General features: G+C 39.7%; 2 protein-coding genes and 1 pseudogene across 8 annotated transcripts in view; 2 read left to right on the forward strand and 1 right to left on the reverse strand.

The window, feature by feature from the left end:
• The first annotated feature begins 365 nt into the window (after positions 1–365).
• Pdcd5 (programmed cell death 5) lies at positions 366–5,760 on the forward strand. The gene is made up of 6 exons (XM_047529967.1): positions 366–579; positions 1,368–1,405; positions 3,343–3,404; positions 4,203–4,294; positions 5,143–5,214; positions 5,586–5,760. The coding sequence occupies exons 1-6, from the start codon at positions 514–516 to the stop codon at positions 5,631–5,633; spliced, it is 378 nt and encodes a 125-aa protein (XP_047385923.1). The 5' UTR covers positions 366–513; the 3' UTR covers positions 5,634–5,760.
• A 128-nt stretch (positions 5,761–5,888) lies between these two features.
• On the forward strand, positions 5,889–8,509 carry LOC124967544 (KATNB1-like protein 1; annotated as a pseudogene).
• A 2,253-nt stretch (positions 8,510–10,762) lies between these two features.
• The window catches only part of Ankrd27 (ankyrin repeat domain 27), a 50,997-nt gene continuing 37,416 nt past the window's right edge, over positions 10,763–24,343 (reverse strand). For all 7 annotated transcript variants that reach the window (XM_047529364.1, XM_047529362.1, XM_047529358.1 and 4 more), the window contains 7 exons: positions 19,122–19,319; positions 18,173–18,292; positions 16,585–16,746; positions 15,005–15,116; positions 14,036–14,114; positions 13,792–13,864; positions 10,763–12,261 (listed from right to left, as the gene is read on the reverse strand). In XM_047529364.1, the coding sequence (XP_047385320.1) occupies positions 12,025–12,261; positions 13,792–13,864; positions 14,036–14,114; positions 15,005–15,116; positions 16,585–16,746; positions 18,173–18,292; positions 19,122–19,319 (981 nt within the window). In that variant the 3' untranslated portion in view covers positions 10,763–12,024. The remainder of the gene's footprint in view (positions 12,262–13,791; positions 13,865–14,035; positions 14,115–15,004; positions 15,117–16,584; positions 16,747–18,172; positions 18,293–19,121; positions 19,320–24,343) is intronic.

The raw sequence follows: 24,343 nt of genomic DNA on the forward strand, positions 1-24,343 counted from the left end.
CCACAATCCAGTTCTCGTACATTTCCACCCCTCCGCCTTGCCATTCTGAGCTCCTGGTTCCTCGTCTATAAAAGCCGATACGATGAGCCCAGCACTTTACAGGTCTCCAATAAATTCCACCTATAATTATTATCCTTGTTGAAGGCAGAGATCTAGATTCGTATCTTTTCCAAGTCGCAGTCGAGTTTCCTCTCAGCCGACATCCACGCATTCACAGCGGCGGAATGCGGGCTGGGCGGTTGGGTCCCCAGGCTCCGCGGGGCGTTTCTGCCTACGGCCCCTCCCATATCATACCGCCCTAGCCCGGCCGCCTGCGATCGGGGGATCGGGCCTCTCTCGGGCGCCCTGACTGCTCGGGGCTGAATTGGTGATGCCTGGGCGCTGCGGACGCCTGCGCAGTGGTGAGCGTCGTGATCGCGCCGAGGGGGCTGCGGAGATCCCTCCGAGTGGGCACGAGATCCCTCCGTCAGGGCCCGAGAGCGCGGCGGCTGCTCGACCCCCGCCGGCCGTAGCATGGCGGACGAGGAACTGGAGACGCTGAGGAAGCAGAGGCTGGCCGAGCTGCAGGCGAAGCACGGGGTGAGCGTGCGGGCGCCGCCCTCGCCCCGGGTGGAGGGCAGGGCCCCCGGCGGAGGCGGGCCCCTCGGGCCGCGCACCCCGCCGCTGCCCCCGGGGCCTCGTAGTCCGCCCCAGGGCCGCCTCAGCTCTCTCCCAGTCTCGGGGTCCCGGGAGGGCGCCGAGCACGTGCGCGTCTGTCCTGGATGGGGATCTCGGGGCCAAATCCCAGCCCTCGCCCCTCCCCTCAGCCTCGGCTTTCGGAGCTGGGCGCCGCGACTGCCGTGCCAGCCGAGCAGAATCCAGTTTTTCTAGAACTCAGTTGTTCTAACCCGAGTGGTCCCACGTTCCGTCGAGGGCCCGCGAGTTTCGGGTGCGGTGGCCACCGCGGGGACCGGCGAGTGCCAGCCCCCACGGAGCCGGACTGCAGACTCGAGTCTCGTAGACCCGGGGCTCGAGGAACGCCTGCGGTGTAAAGCGGGGAGGAAACGGGCTAGGGGTGGAGCGGGCTGGTTTCCAAGGAAGCGCCCTTTGCTTCATCAGTGTCCCTAAATCGGAGGCACGTTTTATGAAACGTAATACAGGGAAACCGGGGTTGTTTGTGTTCTCAAACATTCCATGAGATTGTGACTTCAGAAGTTCATGAAAATGTTAAATGGAAACTATTTCACTGACTTCTCTGAGCCTAGGCTCTAATGATTAGATAAACTGTCCCCACCCCTGCAGGAGCGTACTGTGTATCAGAAAGCAAGCAGCACAGGTCCTGGTTGTTCCTCTGTGAAATCACACTCAATTAAAAATTATTTTTTCAGGATCCCGGCGATGCAGCACAACAAGAAGCAAAGCACAGGTATGATGGGCTGGATATCTGAACTTGTTGAGGGGTGATTTCACCAAATGAACCCCCACCCCCAGTAATATTAAGGGTGTGTAAGCCTTAAACTTTGTCCTGACAGAGTGATTTTTCATCAAGGAATCTTTGTTATTAGTTCGTTAATTAAATATACAGGCATGGAGCACCATTTAATACCATGTATTGCAATTACTGTTTCTCTGCTAAACTGTGACTGCCTTAACACAAGCATAATAGAACTACTTCATTGAACACTTCAATAAATATTACCCATTATACTGTTCTCATTTTTGTCCCAATGCAAGGTAGAGCACCTCACCAGTGCCAATATTCAGTGGCAAGTTTATCGAATGAATGTCTGATTGTGCCATTATACTGCCTACTTTTTCAGATGGGGTAAAAAAAAAAAACATAAAATTTACTGTTGGAACTGTTCTATTTTTAAATGTACTACAGTAGTGGTCACTGTATTCACGTTGTTGTACAACAACTCTAGAAGTTCTTCATCTTGCAAAACTGAAACTTTGAAAAACTCCCCATGTTTCCCTCATACTCTCATGCTTCCTTTTAAACTCCCATTCACCACCTGCTTTGGATCAGGACTGAATTGGCTTTTTAGAAATAGACAAAAAAGAGAAGGTTTAGAAGAAGGCAGATGATAAACACCAAGTGATGTGAAGAAAGTAGAACTATTCAAATTTTGTTGGTTCTGAGAAGTATATTTTCTCACAATTTAACATTTGAATTTGGAATGCATCATAATCGATTTTTCTTTTCCTGGATTCTTCCACAGAATATGTACTTTTACTTCTGCCGTCTCTTGGGTTCATTTGAAATCTGAGATCTTTTAAAATTTTTTGAGGTTCTCTTCTACCTGGTAGTGTGAAGTCAGACGGCAACCCTGTAAAACTAAAGCTTGCCACTCAAATTCTCATGACCTTTTTTTTTTTAACCTTACCCCACTCCAGGTCAGATACATGCAGAGTTCCTTGCTGTTGCATGGCAGGCTTATTTCTTGTTTTCCTTGTACAAAGGATGTTGCTTTGTGATGCCCCAGCTTTTAGTGGGGTCTCTTATTAGATCCCTAATCTAGAGTACCTTTTTTAAACTCTTAAAAATACGTAAAATATGGTGCATCTTACAATTGGTGACATTTTAGATCGAGTGAAATATACTACTAGTACTTCATGGCAGTTTTAAGTACTCAGCAATTGTAAGGCCCCCGGGAAGTAAGCTTTACACTATTCCTTAAGCCCTAGAGCTTCTAAGCTGAAATAAATAGTGGGTACAACCAGTCCCAGCTCTCTAATGCAGCCAGAGTATACCTACTGTTGTTTGTTTTGTGTATTAGGTTCCCTGAAGGACTTCACTTGAGGAAAAAAGTAAATTTGCTACATTAAAGTTTGAAACCATTGCCCTATGTATATGAACTAGTTCCCATTTGGGTATATAGGAAGAAGCAAGAATAGGTGCAGTTATAATCTCAATACCCTTCTCCACTCACTCAAAAAATAGAACTGAGATCCCTGAACAACTGGATTTGGCTTTAGCTTGGCCATGGCTACCTGTGTCTCTAACATGCCCTCCCTGTGTCAGAGCTTCAGTAAAGAATTACACAGATTAATCACTTGGTGATTCTCATTGCCTGAAATCCCATGATATTTCTAGCACCTCTCACACACTAGGTACTTAATTTTGGTAAGGGTGGTTGAACTGAAACTCCTTTATGAAAATATTACAGGTTTCCTGAAAACCTGGTAGGTTTACAGCCATAAAACATAAAGCTGGCTCTTTGAAGGCAAAAACACCTACCACAGCACAGTCTGTGTACCACAGGTGTCTATCCTAAGAAACATCTTGTTACTTTTTTGTATGTTCTGTAGGTATGCTGACAGCTTAGTTCTAATTTTGCTTGACCTATGTTTTTGTTGTAGGGAAGCAGAAATGAGAAACAGTATTTTGGCCCAAGTTCTGGATCAGTCAGCTCGGGCCAGGTGTAAGCATCTTCCATTTCCTTTAAGATATTTCCATAAAATTGGCTTGAGTTAGTGAATTGGGGAGATACATATGCAGTTATTGCTGTCTAGATTAAATGTATGTTTTACCTAAAAATACTTGAGATAACAAATTATTTGTAAGAAGTGTGAACTTTATAAACCTATAGAGAAATTTCCTTGAATCATTAAAATTGCCAGCTCACTTTTCTTACCAAGGAAATGTTTTCTAAGTGTTTTTTCAATAACATTGGTAGAAAACAACTCCAAAATAGAAACAGTCACAAAATGTTGCCTGTAGTTCATGTGGGTGATGGGGACTTAAGGATTGATGATAATCTTGGTTTTATTGTATATTCAGTTTTTCATAATAAAACAAAAAAACACAGAAAAATAATAAAAATGAGCCAGGCTCAGAATGTATTATCTTCTGTAGCTTTTGCATCGTAACTGTAAGCCCAATTTGAGTTCAGGAGCAGCTGTAGATGATCACCACATTTTATGTGCATAGTAATAAATTACTTTTCAGAAGGTAGTCATTTTAAGAAACAAGACAGCATGGGGCTTAAAATCTGAGAACCCAGATTTAATCTTGGCTGTACCACTTAGGTTGATATGGATGAACTCTGGCTTTAAGAGGCATAGCCATTGTGTGCCCTACCTACTTCTCTTGATTTGGAGACATAAAGAAGTTTCTGAAGTGCTTTGAAAACATCAATGCATAGTTTTAAGGAATAATATAAATATGAGTACATTTAGTTTTGATGTCTTTTGTATTTTTTTTTTTTTTTTCTTTTCAGTAAGTAATTTAGCACTTGTAAAGCCCGAAAAAACTAAAGCAGTAGAAAATTACCTTATACAGATGGCAAGATATGGACAACTCAGCGGGAAGGTGAGCTGGGCCTACCTTGAGGGAACTTTACCCACTATTACCTGCTTTATTGAAAAATAAATGGCTTCTTCAGGTCAACTTACTGTTCATCTAGTTTTAAAATTCGTAGGGTTTTGTTGTTGTTTTTTCTGTGAAGAAATTTTTAAAGGAGTAAATAGTCAAACCTACCATCAATTTTAAAAGATAATTGCCTTCCTTCAAATGCTCTGCCCTCTCCTTTCCGGACATTGCTGTGGAACCTTACTGGTGTCTGTGTGACCCAATGAATTAGGGTCAACTAGCTTAAATTATTCCTGCACTGGAAACAAGGCTTGTCAATGATACCAAATAAAATACTACCAGTTTAGGTAGAAGTTGGACACCCCCTGCCCAAACAAGGAGGGATTTTAATCCTTCATTTATTATTTGTGTTGCTGAAGGGCCATGAGAAGGGGTATAGTCTGGCAAGCCTAGCCTGCCTTCAAGAGCCACACAAGCTCTACCTGCCACTCCCTGATCCCTTTACCCCAAGAACTGCTGCATGTGGGAAGGACAACCTGTTGATATTTTTGAGGGTGACTTTTCCCCCAAGGTGACATTTAAGCATCTCATGGGCAGAGGTAGAATGGTCCCCCCTGACACACAGTGGTGTGTTTGTCATTGTCTACTGGTGATGATAGAGATGTTCTTAACTATGTTTGTTTTGAACTTTTCTGAGGAGCTGTTTGGTGGATATTGTCTCCTTTCCCCACATGAGATAGCAAGACCGATTTAGTTGGAACTTCCTAACACCACTCCTTTCCTCTTTCCTGTTTTTTTTTTTTTTTTTCTTCTTCTTTTTTTTTTTTTTTTTTCTCTGATTATCCTAGGTATCAGAACAAGGCTTAATAGAAATTCTTGAAAAAGTAAGCCAACAAACAGAAAAGAAAACAACAGTTAAAGTAAGTTTCTGCAAATGAAAAAGTTGGTATTTTAAATGTTCAACACATACAGCTGCCATATCAAAACATCTTGCAGTATATAGATAGTTTTGTAGCACATGGAAATTTTGGAAGAAAGATTGGGTTTATTGAGAAGGTTCTAATGTTTAAGGTTCTTGTCCCCCAGCTGCTCCTCTCTTTGCTCATGAAGTCATTTTAAAGACATGTGCACAAGACTCACTTGCCTGTTGTGCATGAGAACTGGTTTCTAGCTCCAGCACCATGAAAAAATAAAGACACACAGAGGCCTGAAAGAGTAGAAATTTTTCTTCTCAGAAAATCTGTTATGCTTTATTAAATATGTTATGACATTCATTTAATTTTCCCCCTAGTTCAACAGAAGAAAAGTAATGGACTCTGATGAAGATGACGATTACTGAACTAAAAATGTTTAGAGACTGGACCTTAATGGAACAATTCTAGTACAGAAGTTAAGATCCATTTAAATGTTTACTTTGTTTATTGTCTATATGCCTTTAAAAAAATAAACTTGTTATTCAAAATAAAGCAATTTGTGGTAAGTCATTTTAGTATCAGCCAGGTGACCTGAAGAACTGCACTTTGTTTTTCCCTTCCTACCAAAAGCATTTAAATGCTTGGCAGCATGAATAAGCAGAAATAGAAGTTGCTCCAGCATGCTTCAATAAGAAGCATCATAGCAGCCAGTAACACTGGGAAATGAAACCCATGGACAGCTTTAATATCTTAGCACAACTAATATTTCTGTAGCTAGTACTTCTATTTAACGTAAGAAAATCTCTGGCTTTGATTTCTTTTATAATCTGCTTTTCGGAGGCCTTGAGATTAAATTAACGTGTATCACTCCCATCCAAAACAGCTGGAGTGATACTTCCATTGATTAAACTCAACCACAATAACTAGGTAATAATACTTCAACAGTAAAACATATTTGTAAAACAAATGCCTTCTAATGATTAAAGTCTAGTTTGAGTTGAGCAGTTACATTTTGATAAAAATGTGAGTTTTTTACTAATAAAGCTGCGGGTGACATTAAGGCAAATGTCATATCATTGAGCTTTACTTGCAGTAGGTTATGAAAACGTTCATCCACACATTTAGATCATAAACTTTATAACTAAGCTGTTTGGTGTAACCTTTGGTGTCTTAATTCTGTGAGCCTGAGCCCCAGATTGAATTCACAACACTTAACGGGATGAACAGGATCAATAGCAGAAAAGTGATAGGAATTGTGGTTTATGGTCCCAGTCTGCCTTACACAGCATATTGCTCATGTTAACTGTGTTTGAGATTTTATAATATTTGAAATTTGTAACCATCGTAATTGAAGAAAGTCACAGGGGCTGGTGGTATGTCAGTGGCACAAGAGCATGCTGGAAGCCCTGAGTTTGATCCTCGGCACCACAAAAAAGTCAGTGTTGGAATAAGTGTCTAATTTTATTTCCTGAATAAATGAATGAGTTATGACCATTAAGAAAATTAATTTTTTTGTTTTTTTAAGAAATAGAACTATGAAAATCTGTTAAGGGATTTTGTGAAAAAATTCCACTTACAGATAGATTTTGCTTTAGACCTCATTGACATAAAAATGCTAGAAGCACGTTTGACATTCTCAGCAAGTTTTGTTTTCTCATGCAGAATAACCGATGTCCTAATTCCAACTATGATGTGAATGTTGTGCCTTTCAGAGAAACTTGAGAATGGAAAGTGGTTGTATATACAAGGATAGAAGTTACTGAAGGCATGAAGGGTGGAGAATACTGTCTAGGAAGTAAGGAGTGGTTAAGTCAGTGAGCTGGCAATCTTTTGTACTCAAAATTTACACAGAAATAGAAATTCAGGCATTAGTTATGGACTGTAAAATCTAGTTTTTCTTTCAAACTGGGAAACAAAAAACAAGTGTAATGAAGTAGTCAATTGAGATGGCTCCCACTATTAATTACAACAGCTCAAAAGGAAACTTCCCAAAGACCAACATCTCATTCAGGACTTTCTCCAGATGAAGGGCACACCAAGCTTGAAACAGCCAATTCAGATGCCACTGCTAACTTTACCTTGACTCTGAGATCTCAAGCAAATCAGACCATTATTTAACTCTGAACCTGTTTCCTGGCTTGCTGATTCTTTTTAGTGAGACATTTAGAATTAAATAGTTACACATCAGGAGATGCCCACAGCGGGGGCTGTCACGGCAGGCAGCGCAGCAGCCTTTGAATGGCCCTGAGTGGGGCCCTGCCTAGGCTGTCCAGCTTCGGGTTGCCAGTGCAGGCACTGAGGTGAGGCACCCAAGTTGAGAAGATGGCATCTGAAACCCACAATGTTAAAAAACGGAATGTTTGTAATAATATTGAGGATCATTCCATTGATCTTCCTAGAAAAATGATCTCTGATTTCACTAATAACACGAAAGAGGTTAAGAAATCTCCAGATTTGCCTGCTTATAAAAGCTGTGAAAAGCCCAGATAAATTTCAAAAGGTGATCTATCGCAGAAAAAAAGTTCAACATCTTTTTCCAAATCCTTGTTACAGAAAAAAAAAGCCCCCTCTAAGAGGGGGCTGACATGGCAAATAAGGAAAGTGAACTGGCTTATGCTGGCCACCTGCCTGAAAAATGACACACATGATAGTTGAACATATTCGGCTAACTCCAGTGATTGTGGTTCTTCACAGAAAACCCATCATCTAAATACAGTGGGTTTTTTCTGAAGTTTCTCAGGATCATAAAACAATGGCCCAAGTTTTGTTCAACAGGACTTTGAGACTGAATATATCTTGAAATTTCTGGAGAAAGAGAAGTATAAATGAACTTGTGACTTATTTGGTGAGGACAGAAGATCTTGGAGTGGTGGTAGATTATCTGCCTAATTATTATTAGTTATTACTAATAGTTTACAGGAAGAAAAACAATAGATCTCACTTGGCTGCTGCCTAGACTTGTTACCTTTTGTAAAGTCATTACTTAAAAGCAAATTTGAAGAATACATGATAGTTGGTTTAAACTGACTTCAAACTGTAATAAAAAGGTGGTTAGAACTATCATTCAAAACAAATTATAAGTGATGGAAATTACAGATATTTGTGGGAACAAGAAAACCATCTTACTTTGGTTCCAGCATATAGCTAAGGCTGTAGATGCTTATTTTTTTATAGTTGCATTGAGAGATTTTGTCTACTAAAGAGCATTTGGTTATTCAAAACATCCTGGACTATATGATTTTCAAAAATAGGTCTTGGCTGGAGTGGTGGCTCAGTGGTGGACTGCTTGCCTAGCAAGTGTGAGGCCCTGGGTTTGATCCTCAGCACCACATAAAATAAAATAATAAAATAAAATAAAATATAAAATAAAATTAATGGTATTGTGTCCATCTACAACTAAAAAAAAAAAATTTTAAATAAATGGGTCTCTTCTGACAACTGTGAAAGAAATTAAAACCACTTTTTTCTTTTAAAAAGCCACATAATGAAACCACTAATGAAAACCTAACAATCTACTTCACATTGAAGTGGAAAAATTTCCAAAAGGAGCCACTTCAACTTCAATGAGATGAAAGTACACTACAAAGATTGTTCACCTTTGCTGCATTTGGGCTGTCCGTGGTTGTCTGGTAACACTGTTTTAAGAACTACTGGGTCCTACTGCAGTCCTGCATGAGAATATAATTTATACTGTCTGAAAAAATAAGACAGGATTTATTACTAGGAACCACAAAGACTAAGCATCATCAATTTTTTGTTGAATAAAAAAAAATGAATGTGTGCAGCTATTTCTTATGTTGAATAGATTTTCAAAGTTTAAAACATCATAGTAAACAAAAAGTATTAACAATGTTTGTCCACACTGAGATAACAATGTATACAAATGCCTTAATTATTAATAAGCTAATGTGTTATGATACCAATATCTGTTTTAAAAAAATCAAAAAACTGCCAGGCTGTATTTCTTAACTTTTAGCTTTAATTGTTCATTTCACTGTAAGTTTCACATCAGAAATGAAAAACTGAGAAAATATATTGAACTCTCTTGTATTCATGAGGAAATATTTAGAGGGAAATGTAGTAATGTCTAATTTATGAAAAAATATGATGGATGAATAGATGTAAACATGATAAGTATAAAATTAAAATGGTAAAATCCAGGTGGATAAGTATATGTGTATTCACTGCCAGCTTCTTCAACATTGCATCATGTTTGAAATTTTTTATATTAAAATGTTGGGAGAGGTAGAAATGACCATGTATATGTGGTTCCCTTTCAGGACTCTATTCTGTTGGGACATGTCTTTATTCCATTATTTGTTTATACTTTAGCCAGTACCATACTTTCTTATGTATTCCAGTTTTACATTAAATTCTCCTCCCTAAAGGTATTGTGACGATTTTTAGCACTGTCCTATAGATTTTAGAATAAACTTGTCCATTTAAAAAAAAAAAAAAAAAAACCTGCCAGGCAAAGTGGTACATGCCTACTGTCCCAGCCACTTGGGAGGTTGAGGCACAAGGATCACAAGTTCAAGGCTAGCCTCAGCAACTTAGGGAGACCACATCTCAAATAATAAAAAGAACTGGAGATACAGTTCAGTGGTTAAGTACTCCTGGGTTTAATACCCAGTACCAAAAAAAAATTTTTTAATTTATAACCAACCATGGTTCATTCTGGCATGATAAACCATGAAATTAAATCAGGGGTTTACATTCATGTGGGATGTTGTTGAAACATTTTTCATACTATTTTTTTATTTTATTTTTATACATATTTTTAGTTGTTGGTGGACATTATTTTATTCATTTATTTATATGTGGTCTGAGAATCAAACCCAGTGCCTCACACATGCTAGGCAGTTGCTCCACCACTGAACCACAACCCCAGCCCCCAAAACTATTTTTAAAACTTGAGAATGTTGTTCGAAGCTCTGATTTTTTGTCAGAATGTTCATATTATGTATGCGTGTGTTATGCTATAAAGAAAAAGATGAATATGTATTTGTATGTATGTTTAACTGGAAATGTCCATGGAATTGGCTAATTTATATTCACTTTTGTATATAGATTTCTAATATTTTTCATTTCTGTATTTTGTAAACTTCATTTGAGTAAATTAACTATTTCTTTAAAAAATGATTATACATTGAAATATTTTCAAAATTATAGTGCACCATTCAAAAAATTAGGTACTAGCACATATACATCTTGAGAATGCCTATGCCAATAAATTATATGACATAATTTTTTAAATAGTATGACAACTAAAGCAATTTAAGTTAATGTTCTTTTGGTTAAAAGAGGGAAAAGAGGAAAAACAGAACAAAGAAATTGGTAAAGCAACAGTGCTCATTTTATGTTGTACTAGGAAGCTGTATTGTATTTATTATTTTGATTTTAAAAGAAAACATCTTTGTGGTCCCTCAGCACTGCATCTGCAGCATTAAGTTAGCCCTGTTCAGGTGGGTGGATAATGATCTGCTCCGAGTGGTCAAGTGTTTCAGTCATGTCTGTAACTGACAAAATACTCATCCATCCAAGGGGGACTGTATCTCCACACACAAAGCACATGTTTATTGTAGAGGGGCTCAGAAACAAATCTCCATCACAAAACATTAAAAAAGCATAACATGGGGCTGGGGATATGGCTCGGTACAGTGCTTGCCTAAGCATGCGTGAGGTCCTGGGTTCAATCCCCAGTATTGGGGGAAAAAGAAAATACCATGACACATTCAAGAATCATAAAGTTTACTGTTTCTCTTCCATCATTTGGCACGTATCCAAGGCACATTAGAAAATTAGAAATCATAAATTACTTTGTAGAAAAATAACCCCTCCCTTCTATACACACAAGAATTTCCAAGAACATGCACAAAACCATTTCCCTATTACAAAGTTATTTGAAAATGTACTCAGGACAAACCCATGTTTACAAGCTGTAGACCAATAACATAAAAAAATAACAGTATAATCTATAGAAATTTATAAAAAGCAATAAATTCTAACTTAAAATAACTTTGACCTGGTTTGTGCTGTAAGTTTTGAATCTGAATCAAAAGACTAAGAAAAGATGTGCCAAATCTACTCTCTAGTAACCATCCATCAGTTGTGACAGTTAAGGGAGGTTCTTAACGGAAAGAGATGTTTCTAGAAACACTGCTACAGGTATATATGTGCAGTGACCAAATATCTGTACTTTTTTGGAAGAAAAATTATATCCAACTTTTTCCATATAGTGCAGAACAGGTCTAATATGTCCTTTTTACTAAGATGAACATCAAAATGGCATTTAGGCATCTTTTGGTTCAAGTGTTGCTTTGAAAAGGAACATTTTGCATGGTCTGTTTCTTCATTCCAATATGACATTTCTGCCTGGCCTCCACAGTACTTACTGTGAAACCTAAATTGCTTCTCTTTAGCTTATCCCAGATCGGGGAGGAACATTTTAGCTTATGCTAATACACATCACAGAGGTTTAGCACCTTTCCATGGAAGGAGATCAGCATCTGATGGTGAAACCTCTCCCTATAACCAAAAAATCCTTAGAAACATGCATCCCAGTTAAGATGCTCGACCCTACTGGAATTTTTGTCCACTCTCTTGCAAGTGTATTCATTAGCTTTGAAGAGCAGATAGATGATGGTAAGTTTTTTGTTGCATTTATTCCCTCAGCCAAGCTTTCAGGGACTTTCTGCTAGAGTCTCTCCGGCCAGTTGTTTGAAAGTATACTTAGTTCTAAGCTGTATTCATGCTCAGCAACATCTTATTGCATATTCACTTCTTGGCAGCAAACTTAACAATGACTTATTACTGTTAAGACTGGGAAATACCAGCCCCGTGGGGCACAGATAGGTTGTCAGCAGTCTCTGGGCCCTTGGGCACAACTGCGTCTTCAACTGTGTGCCTGCGGAGCATTCTCCTGTTTCCAGGAGCAGTTTGATTCTGTCTAGGCTTCTCCCCAGGCCAGGCATTCTTTCCTTCATTAGCAGTCTGAGATCTGCTCTGGTCTGGCAGGTTTTTCTGTTTCTGTGTGGTTCCTTGCCTCTCGGGCTAAAGAAAATGTACAATTCAGTTTATGTCTGCACTGTAATATAAACCACTGTGTCAGCAGCAGCTACCCCTGTGGGCTATTATGTCAGACAATGTGCTCAGTACTCCTCAAGCATAATTTAAATTCTAAAATCCCTGTGGTGACAGTGTGACACATGCTCACTACCTATGTAGTGTAAATATATAAAGCACCCAGAGAAAGTGCTTTACACATTCACACTTTATAATCTAAGTATATATATTGCAATATTCACCCCACAGCTGAGGAAACAGGACTAGCAGTTAAGCCATCTGACTAAGTCCCACAGCTAGCAAGGGAAAAGCTAGCACTTGATCAAACTCAGGCAGATTTCAGTGGGTTCCCCATCAAGGAGCAAATCTATTAGCAAAGCTACAGAAGAGTAAATGTGAAATAAAAATTAGTCATGTTAATAGAAATCACTTTAATGTTCTTGGGCTGGGGTGTGGCTCAATGGTAGAGCACACCTAGTATGTGTGAGGTACTGGGTTCAAACCTCAGCACCACATAAAAATAAATAAAAGTATTACGCCCATTTACAACTAAAAAAATATTTTAAAAAAAGAAATCACTTTAATGATCTAAAACAATGGTTTAAAACTTACATATTTGCTCCACAAACCTATATATCAATTTTCATCAACAATAAGGAAAGTCATATTTCTGAGAAAAATCACTTTATAATAGCATAGACTGGGCTGTCTCTCCCTCAGGAGATAGTCTGCATCTTCCTTGAGTGTATTCCTTGCTTTATCACTCCTCTCTCTTGGGATTATCCCTCTGTCTCACTCAAATGTGTATCTACTTTCCTAAATAAACATCTGTCTATGCCTTAGGAAAAAAAAAAATAATAGCACAGATTGTAAAGCAGGCTTCATTTTATAATAAGTAAATTTTTTAAATGGCACAGTGGGAGAGAACTACTGTACATATTGATCAATTAGTTGTAAACACCACTGCACTCAGACCAGCCTACTGTACACATTGAAACTACAGCTTCCCATGCTTACTGCTACTTTCTACTTTTCCCTCTCTCCTTTCTCTGCTCAGAAATATATCAGTGAGGAGCTAAGACTGTGGCTCAGTTGTGGAGGGCTTTCCTAGCACGCGTGAAGCACTGGGTTCTATCCTCAGCACCACATACAAAATGAAATAAAATAAAGTTATTATAAAAAGTCCACTTTAAAAATGTACCAATTAAGTCCATACTCTTGAAAGGACATTCTTTTTTTTTTTTTTTTTTTTTTTTTTTTTTTTTTTGTGGTGCGGGGATCGAACCCAGGGCCTTGTGCTCGCAAGGCAAGCACTCTACCAACTGAGCTATATCCCCAGCCCTAAGTCCATACTCTTGACTGTCCCACTAAAGTATTGCAGTTTTAATTGTTGCGTACTCTTACAGTGAAGACAACCATGAAATGAAGATGATTATCATGGAGAAATGTGTTTCCCATGGATTACTTTTGAAAAAGGCTTTAAACAGTATGATTATAAGCCAGTGTTTAACAACTCACCTCATGCAAAGAACCTTCGGTAAAATTAGGGACACTTCTATCTCTTGCCATAATCTCCCTAGAAGTCCTTCCCCTGAAACCCAAAATATAAAATAAATATTTGGAATAGTGGTGTGAAACATTCTGGCCATAAGATGGCAGCATTGGATGACATTACTACTGATGATTTGTCCACAGGTAATTAAAGCTGTTCATATGTTCTTTCTGTTCTAAGTACATTAATCAACTTGATTTTTATACTCACCCAAACTGACCAACTGAGTGAACAAAGTAAAACTGTCTTGTAAAAGGTTCATCTGGTAGATCGTACATTTTGGAGTTCCCTGTAGATAAAAGAATAAACAACTGAAAACTTAAAAATAGTTATATTAAACTTGCAGCACAGACTCAAACTTTCCAATTTCTTAGTTTAACAAAATTTAGAACATTAAGTGCTAATTTTGCTTAAATATAGTAGCAGATGCCTATTTACTATTTACTATGGGAAACTCCGGAAGACAAGGATAAATCCTTCATACCCTAAAATTTCCCAGCTACAACCAATTATGCTGAGGCAGCCTCAGAATTATCCAGATATGTAAGTGGGGTTATTCACATTACTGCACTGCAAATACATTGGACTTTTTAAAGATAATAAAACAAGGACCCCTTTAAACTTTTAAAAAAGGAGAAAACAGTTCCACAGCTCTTTGGTAACTGCTACCCTAATTACCTTTATCACCCTCTGTACACCTGTACTTTTTTTAAAGCAGGGGGCAGGGATGCAGTTCAGTGGTAGAGCGGTCCTGGGGCTTCAGCCCCAGCACTGGGGAAAAAAAAAAAAAAAAGACAAAAAGATGCATTCATCCTGGAAGTCTAAGAAACGCACCAGAGAACACTGGCTTTGGAACATGAGGCATGATGGAATCTACTAGAGATCGGGCTCTCCAGTGGGTAAGTGGAGGCCTAAACCTTCACATAATGCTGGGAATGTCTGTCTGATTTCCTCAGGAAACATAATCAACCAGAAAAATAGTCTTTAAAAAAAAAAAAAAAAAAAAAACCCAAAACTTAGAGAAATTCAAATGAAACATACATTTCTATGATTCCTGTTTCCCTCCCAGTCATAACTATAATGACATTTTACATTTACAATTAAAGGAAAACCATCAAATACCCATGAATTTGCAAATAAGCCTAAATTGAGAACTACAGAAAGAAGGCAAGCACTTACATTTTTTCCTGATCTTAACGGTCACATACTCCTTGTGGCCTATTTCAGCAACATCATCTAATGAGGCAACACAACTTGGTACGACTTGAAGTAACTCCATTATTTTTGAATTCTACAATTTCAAGGGAAAGGTAACAGGAACTTTTTAAATCTTCATTAGCAGATTATTACTTGTTTTTGACCTGTCAGTACTGCTGTGACTGTACCAAAAGAAACCTGAAAAACAACTACAAACAAAACTCTGAGGCCATAAAGCCTAGTGTAAAAGCAGCCCTGCAGACTGGGGTCAGTTCAGCAGTAGAACACCCACCTAGCACCACAGAAGAAAAAGAAAAGGAAAAAAAAAAGAAAGAAAGAAAGAGCCTACATCTGGAACCCAACTCTGCCCTCCACTAGTTACTCTGGGCTGGGAGTTTAACCACTCTATGCAACTGGGTGGCAATAACAGGCTCTATTGTATAGTCTGAGGGAGGTTACCAAGGGGCCACTATGCAATAAGTACTCAATAAAACTATCATTATCATTGTCCTTAGACAAAGTACTGAAGTTAAAATACTTCAGTACCTTTAGGCACTATCATGCTCAGACACACTCAGAAACACTGCTCCACCAGCAAGCCAGGCATCCCTCAACCAGTCAGCTGACACCTAAGATTATTCCCCACAGGCCCACCCCTTGCCAGCCACACACATCTCCTTAAACCACATTTAATCTCCAGATGAAGACAATATCGGGTTAAAAGAAAGTCACCGAAAACCCAAATTAATATAATAAGCCTATGATTGGGTTGGATTTTGGAGACTTTAACATCTCAGCTGGGTCATCTAATAGCCTAATAGCTGTCTATTCCCATTCTGACTAGAAAATCAGATAAAGATTCACCATAAAGACAGCTGGAAAGCACTCCCTTCTCCCAGGGGAAAAGGACTTTTCCTCACCAATCTCCATGACAAGGACCCACAGCAACTGGAAAGGGTGGTAACCTGATCATGGCCACTCCCTTCGTGGAACTCTACAGGTTTAGTTTTGTTCTGTAGTACTGGGGATGGAACCCAGGGCTTTGCACGTGCTAGGCAAGTGCTCTGCCACTGAGCTACATCCACTCAGCCCTTTCACATATGTATATATGTATTTTGAGACAGGGTCTCGCTAAGTTGCCCAGGCTGGCATCCTCCTGCCTCCTGAGTAGTGGGGATTACAGGCATACACCACCAGCCTGGTTAAGAACTCAAGTAGTTTTAAATCCACAAACAAAACAAGATTTCTCAATCATGCTGCAAGGATGGTGAAAGCAGAATGGTGCAAGAACTTGCTATTTCCTCTGATGCTTGATTGCCTGTAAGTATGACAGACCAGGTGCCAACTGGAGTACCTCCCACAGGCCTTTGAAAACTAACCCTGAAAGAATGATTCCTAGCACCCTTTACCTGCCATCTCTGTCCAGGTGGCAAGAACCAGGTATTCAGCCACATCGGTAGACTTGGACTGGGACGCAAGGATCTGGCTATTGCTACCTCAGATCTGGGAGAATCCACAGAGGGCTGTGCGGGAGCCTGGGCTCTAATGCTCTCTGCACTCACCTGCTCAGCACAGTCTATGGCCGTGCACTGCCTCTTGTTCAGGATGTGAACGGATGCTCCGTGAAGCAGAAGCAGCTCCACCACGAAGACATGCCTCTCTATCACAGCTTCATGCAGGGCTGTGTTGCCCTTATTGTTAGAAGCATTAATGGAAGCCCCGTGCTAGGAGGAGAAACAGCACAGTATAAGAAATGCTAAAACTTCAAGGCAGAATCTACTGGGCAGGCATGTGGGTATTCACTGTAAGTCTTTCAACTCCTATGTCTGAAATTTTTCTTAAAATGTTGAGGGTAAAGTAACACTAAGAAAAGCTTAAAGATAAAGGTGTTCATGGCAGCATTTATCGCTACAGCAGGAAAAAAAAAAACAGATTAAACAAACAGGTAACATTTAAAAAAAACTCTGGTAAATCCATACTTACTTGGCCATTAAAAATCATGTTGTTGTTGGCTATTTTGGGTTTTTTTTTTTTTTTTTTTTTGTACCAGGGATTGAACCCAGGGATGCTTAACCACTGAGCCACATTCCCAGCTCTTTTCATGTTTTATTTTAAGACAGGGTTTCACTAAGTTGCTTAGGGCCTCACTAAGTTGCTGAGGCTGGCTTTGAATTTTTAATCCTCCTGCCTCAGCCTCCCAAGCCACTGGGATGTGTCATTGTACCTGGTGTAATCAATTTTTCTACATTAATTAAAGAGAATACAAAACTGATCTAAAACTACACTCATTTTTTAAAAGTCCACTGAAGTGAACAGTAGGATTATGAACAAGGTGGTGTGACAGGTTGACATATTTGACTCCATGGAAATGTTATAGGCCAGGTTATATGGGCAATGACTAAACAGACTTATGTAGGAAGTGCTTCTCCCATAGGAATGCCCCGCCTCTGTACCCATCAACAGTTGCTTAGCATGACTTGTTTGGCAATACAAAATGACAAAATGGCAATTCTTGCATAATGAAAAATTGTTCTTTTTTGATTCCTATTTCCCCTAAACAATGCAGCATATAAACACTGATGTCAACAGTGATTGTGTGGATGTTAGTAACCATTCTTTAGTTTGTACCTAGGTAAGGGTCATTTTGACCCACTTCCCCCTCTGCTGATGATTTCATGATGTTAGCTTGTAATTTCAAATCATAGCAACAGACACTTATGATTGATGTGATTTTTGGTATAAGAACCCCCTGCAACTCTATGGTCATGATTGTTCTCCCAGTAGCCATTTTTGGGGCATTATGTGAAATAGTCAGCCAGCCAACTTAATAGAGACTCTCAAATTTGGACTTCTCAGTAGTGATTGGTCTGTTCTTAGTTGTGCCCCATAACAGGTGGGTTTTCCATGACCCAGAAGGCCACTGGGCTCCATTCAACTCCCCCATGGTACATGAGGTCAGGCCCAAATCTTCAGCAAAAGCAGAACCCAGCTCCTAAACACTGCATCCTTCATACAGCACCAGCCCCTTCCCATCCCAGAACCACTGTGGAAATGTAGTGCAGAGCTCCTCTCCCAGAGGCCTATGACTAATGGGTGGGCCAGCTCAGGGAATAGGGGAAAAGACCTGCTGTAGCTGGGAGGGGCCCTTACCTGTAGCAACAGTGCTGCAACTTCATGATGGCCACTGGAACAGGCATAAATGAGGGGTGTGTTTCCACTTATATCCTTTTTGTTGGGTTTTACATTAGAATCTAATAGATACTTCACCACCTAGCTCAAAGAAGAAAAAAATTCAACTCAGTTAAAACGTGCAAAAAGAAATCCTCTAACTTGAAACTCTGATTTCTCTCTGTTAATGAGAAGGCTCTTGAGACACATATCTGACCACAGGGAAAGCAGACCAGCTGAAGGGGAAGGAATTACCATCTGCTGAGGGCCCGCTCTGGGCCAGGAAATGCACTTTTCACTAATGTTTTGGTTTAATCTTTACATCTACCCTATGGAGAGGTGGAATTATGACTCAGATTTTACAGATTAGGAAGTTCATGCTGAAAGCACACTGCTGAGTGTTTAGGAGAGAGATGAAGACCTGAGACATGGTCCTTGTCTTTAAAAAGTTGACAGAAGAACTGATAAAGAAAAATGAAAAAAATATATACAAAAATAATCTCTATAAGAAAAATCATACTTTAAGAACACGAACTATTCCAAAATTCTCTCTTGGATCCCTTCTATAGGGCCATGACCATATTTCATAAAGTACTAAATTGTTTGGCACAGACCTAAAGGTGGAGAGATGATCATGACCCAAGTACAGGAGACAATGCTTGCTGGGATCAGAATCAGAATGACAGCTCTGGGTCACCCAGATGTGAATGGCAATGGGCAGAAGGCTGGCTCCACTCCCAGGGAGCACAAGAGTTCTGTGCTCTGCTGCTGAGTGCTCCTGCCCTGTGCACCACAGAATCTAGGGAGTAAGGACATGCACCTGTCCTCTGGGCTGGACCCCAAGCCCTTGCCCCTCTGCCCATTTCCCCCAAGAAAGTCCAAATTTCCAAAGCAAGCACCTGCTATACTGCCCAAGAGACAGAGCCCATACCTGAAAGTGACCCTTTTGGCAGGCCAGGTGGAGGGGGATGGCTTGGTTTGCGTTTCTGGCACCTGCATTGGCGCCATGTTTCAACAGGAGGGGGATGAGGTCCGCTCGACCATGCAGGGCAGCAACATGCAGTGGGGAAGAGCCGTCCTGGTTGGTCACATTCACACCAAGCCCACTGGCAGGAATCCTTGTCAGCTTCTAATAAATGCAGAAGATGGAAACAGAAACAGAAACAGAAACATCATCAGTATTTAAGACTTTGGGCTGAAAGAATGAATGTCACTTGTCCCTGACACACACACAGTTTTATGCAAAATTTTGGATCAAAGTGGATCTGGAATCACAATGCCCACAGTTGAATTCTTATTACTTTAGAAAGGTGTGATAAACAAAAATAATAACCTCTATTTTTAGTAAAGCAAACTCTCTAAAATGATGGCCCTTTATGCCAGGCAAATGGTGCTAGGATAAATGTATATCCACATATGAAAATGCTGCATATCAACCTTACCTCACTCCAAGCACAAAAATTAGAATGGCACCATAGACAGACACGTAAAAGTTACAACTATAAAGCTTCTCAAAGAGAGCAAAGATTTCTTAGATAAGACACACACACACATGTGCGCACACAAAATCCATAAAAGTTCAATAAACTGGACTTAAAGAAAACTTTAAATGTTTGCTCTTTGAAAGACATGGTTAAGAAGATGAAAAGGCAAATTGCAGAATGGAAGAAAATGTTTGCAATATATACACCTCAAAGGAATTGGGCTAGCCAGAATATAACATTTTCTAAAATTTAAATATAACAGAAGACAATCCAACTTTTTTTTTTTAATAGGGAAAAAATTTGAACAGATCTAACACAAAAGAAGACAGGTAGGGCTGGGGATATAGCTCAGTTGGTAGAGTGCTTGCCTCACAAGCACAAGGCCCTGGGTTCAAATCCCCAGCACCACAAAAAAAAAAAAAAAAAAAGGGCTGGGGATATAGCTCAGTTGGTAGAGTGCTTGCCTTGCATGCACAAGGCCCTGGGTTCAATCCCCAGCACCACAAAAAAAAAAAAAAAAAAGAAGATAGGTAAATGAATGGTCAATGAGAGCCTGAAAAGATGTCTACCACACCAGTTATTGGGAAAATGTGAATCAGAGTCACGAATGACAAACCCAAAAGGTGAGGAAACAGACTGGCAGTCTCCAGGGAGTAAGGGGAAGGAGGCACAGCTACAGGGGGCAGGAGAGTATTTTTGGGTGGAAGATATTCTCTATCTTCATTGTGGTGGGTTTGTCTAACCTCATAGAACTGCTTCTTACTTATCTCCATCCTCCACCTTCATTTTTCTCATGAAACCTCTATATTCCTGCTAGTGGTTTTTAAACCAATCATGCTGATAAAAGAACAATCGATCAAAAAAGGCAAAGAAAACTGCTCTCCAGATCATACCACTAAAAACAACCATTAAACTGTTTATTATTATATTATTATTATCAGTAGTAGTAGTAGTAGTAGTAGTACCAGGGATTGAATCCAGGGGCATTTAACCATGAGCTACATCCCCAGCCCTTTGTATATTATATTTAGAGACAGGGTCTCATTAAGTTGGTTAGGGTCTTGCTAAGTTGCTGAGGCTGGCTTTGAACTTGAGATCCTCCCACCTCAGCCTCCTGAGCCACTAGGATCACGAGCATGCACCATTGCGCCCAGCCTGTATGTTAATTTAAAGGCTGAATTTTATTATATGCAAATTATTCCTCAAAAATAAAAAACAAAACCAGATGTGGGGGTGTGTGCCTATAGTTCCAGCTTCTTGGGAGGCGAAGGTGGGAGGATCAATTCAGCCCAGGAGTTTGGGACCTGCCTGGGCTACATAAGACCCTTGTCTCAAAAATAATTTTTTTAAGGAATGAAGAAAACACATGCACATAAAATGAAATACCCTAGAAAAAAATGTAAGTGGAAATGCTCCTCACACCCGTTTCAGTGGCCATCACGAAGCCACGGCACTGGTGCTACAGGCAAGGCCCCCATCCCACCTTGCTGGCTGACACACCTACACCCATCAGCAATGGCACCCTTACCAGAATGGCTAAAGTTCATAGGTCAAAATACCAAGTGTTGACAAGGATGTGGAGAGACTAGAACTGAGACTGAGGTAGAAGGTTCACTGGTTCCTATGAATTCAAGACCAACCTAGACAACATAGTGAGATCCAATCTCAATAAATAAACAAATACATATCACAAGTGAAGGAACACGGATACAACAGAGTGATACATGTTGAGCATCCCTAATCTGAAAGTTTAAAATCTAGGCAAATATTCCAAAATTCAGAAAAACTTCTGGTCCCAAGCATTTCAGGCATGGAATATCCAACAAGTACCTTATGATTCCACTGACTACATAAAATTCTAGAAAATGCAAACTAATCTCTTAATGATAGAAAACAGGTGGGTGTTGCCTGGGACAGCAGAGTAGGGCAGCAGGGAAGGACAGTGAAGCAGCAGGGGCAACGCCAGGGAGATGGACAGGCTCTCTAAGGGGTCAGGGAATGGCTTCCCAGCGTGCAGACCTGTAACAACTCGCCAAGCTGAATATTTACAAGGGCATACTTTATTGTATCTAAGTTATAGTTCAATAAAAAATAAATCCAACACATAGCACTGAGCTGGAAGAGAATGGTGGTTGGGGGAAGGATGCTGATTTAATTGCAGGCATGAAGCAATTTAGTGTTGTGTGTTTTTGAGAGATTACAAAAAGAAAAAAGAATGAGGGGTTTTAAAACTGCAAGGAGCATGAGACTTTATCCAATAAATTCTAGTGGTATTTTAATGTGGATTTTGATTTCTTGTTACAACTTGTGAACTGTGAGGAGGGGAAGCACACCAGGAGCAGGAAAATAACAAACAGCAGCAGCAGGATGCAGCAAGCGACCCAGACCACATGGCACAGACTCGCCCGAGGGTTTTGCTGCATCCCATCCAATCCTTTGAAACATCATCTCCTTTTTAATCCCTAGATTTTTCACAATAGCCCACCTGGGGAAAATTGGTTTTTGGACTTTACAGATCCAGCAACATGGGGACAGATCTAAGTTACATTTTACCCATGTATACCTTACCCTGTAGGTGAAAAAGCTTTATGTGAATGAAAAAAATGTAGTCATTTTAAATATTCTTAGGTTAGAGTAACCTATCAGAAGTTTTTTTTTAGTATTATCTTGCAATACTAAGGATAACACTAATCTATCTGTTCTGTAAAGGCAAATTAATTTTCTTATTATGGGACATTTATGTTTATAGTTAGGTAGCTATAACATGAGTGCATACTGTGTACATGATACAGCTCAAAAGAAAAGTAAATACTTAATAAAACACAGGCAGGATCTGCATGCTAAACGTCACAGAATGTTGATGAAAGAAGTTCAAGAAGGTACTAGAAGAGACGGATCACGTTCACTGAAGACTCAGCATTGTAAAGATGTTATTTCTCCCTAAACTGATTCATAGTTTTCATGCAATTTCTATCAAAATCCCAGCCAAGTTTTTTTTTTCCTTAGACATAGTCAAGTTTATTATAAAATGAACCTGGGAAAGCACAAGCCCTAGAACAGCTACAACAGTGCTGGCAAAGTGAGTCCTAGTAGGAGGAATCACTCCACCTAATACTCAGGTTTCCTACAGAGCAACAATAACCAAGACAGTGCAGGAGTGGGAGAGGGGCATATGGATGGAAAGAACAGAACCACAAACCCAGAAGTAGACCCACACAGCATGCAGTCAACTGAGGTGCAGAAGCAGGTCAATGGAGGGGGAGCCTTTCCAACAAATGGTGTGAGAACAAGTTAACAGGGCAAAACAAGTAAACAAAACCTTCAATCTGATCTCAAATACTACATGAAAATTAACTCAAACTGGTCCAGGACTCAACTATAAAATGTAAAATCATGACTTAAAAAATAAAAAAGGAAAAAAATCTTTGGAATCTAAGGCTAAGTAAAGAGATCGCAGGCTTGACACCCAAAGCATAATCCATAATAGGAAAACCTGATAAACTGGACTTCTAAATTAAAAGTTTTGCTCTGCTGGAGGCCATGTGAATATTTTTCAGATTAAAATGCCAACTGAATGAAAATATTTGCAGGTCATACATCTGACAAAAAGCTAGTATCTATAAGGTATAAATAACTCTCAAAAAACTCAGAAGTAAAGAAAAAATTAGAAAATGTGCAAAAGAAGAGACATTTCACTGAATTGCATGAAAAGATGCCCAAAGAAACACATGGGAAGATGTTGAACATCATCATCTACCAGGGAAATGCAAATTAAAACCATAATGAGACAGCACTACACATCTGTCGGAATGGCTAAAATAAAAATAGTGACAACTCCAAATGCTGGCAAGGATGTGGAGAACATGAATATACTGCTGGCAGGAAAGTGAGATGGTACAGCCACTCTAGAAAGGTCTATCGGTTCCTTGTGAAACTGACAAGGATTTATTTACCCTACATGCCATAGTGCTTGTCAGTTGCACTCTTGGGTTCTGATCCTAGAGAAATGGGAACAGATATTCTGACAAAAGCCTGCTAGAATCCTGCTGAATGAAGCCAAGCCAATCCAAAGCTTACATGTGATTACACCTATGTAATTTTTCTTCCTTCACTTCCCCTTTCCCTCTCCCTCCTTTCCCCTTATTTTTCCCATAAGATCTAGCTGTGTTGCCCAGGATGGACTCAAACTCCTGGGTTCAAGTGACCCTCCTGACTTGGCCTCCCGAGTAGCTGGGGCAATGCATGCTCACAGAGTAGTGGTTGCCAGGGGTTAGAGATAGTGGGGTAGGGGGTGGCAGGGAGAGGGATGGATGTGGGGTTATAAAAGGCCACCACAAGTGATTCTTCTTGTAATGAGAAAACTGTTCTCAGCTTGAATGTGCTGGGGGATAGACAAACTTGTAGATGAGAAAACTGCACAGAACTAAATACATACATGCAAACAGTCAAAGAGGAACTGGAAAATCTCAAGAGCAATAGATTCCATCAATGTCAGTATACTGGTTGAGATTTTATTTTATTTTATAACTTTTTAAAAATATTTTTTAGTTGTCAATGGACCTTTGTTTTATTCATTTATTTATATGTGGTGCTGAGAATCGAACCCAGTGCCTCACACATTTGAGGCAAGTGCTCTACCACTGAGCCACAACCCTAGTCCCGAGATTTT

Source organism: Sciurus carolinensis, chromosome 16 (genome assembly GCF_902686445.1).
Source record: "Sciurus carolinensis chromosome 16, mSciCar1.2, whole genome shotgun sequence".
NCBI lineage: Eukaryota > Metazoa > Chordata > Mammalia > Rodentia > Sciuridae > Sciurus > Sciurus carolinensis.

Coding starts and splice junctions, on each gene's coding strand:
- Pdcd5 (XM_047529967.1), top strand. CDS start 514: ATGGCGGACGAGGAACTGGAGACGCTGAGGAAGCAGAGGCTGGCCGAG. Junction 580..1,367: donor AGCTGCAGGCGAAGCACGGG/GTGAGCGTGCGG, acceptor TTATTTTTTCAG/GATCCCGGCGATGCAGCACA. Junction 1,406..3,342: donor CAACAAGAAGCAAAGCACAG/GTATGATGGGCT, acceptor TTTTTGTTGTAG/GGAAGCAGAAATGAGAAACA.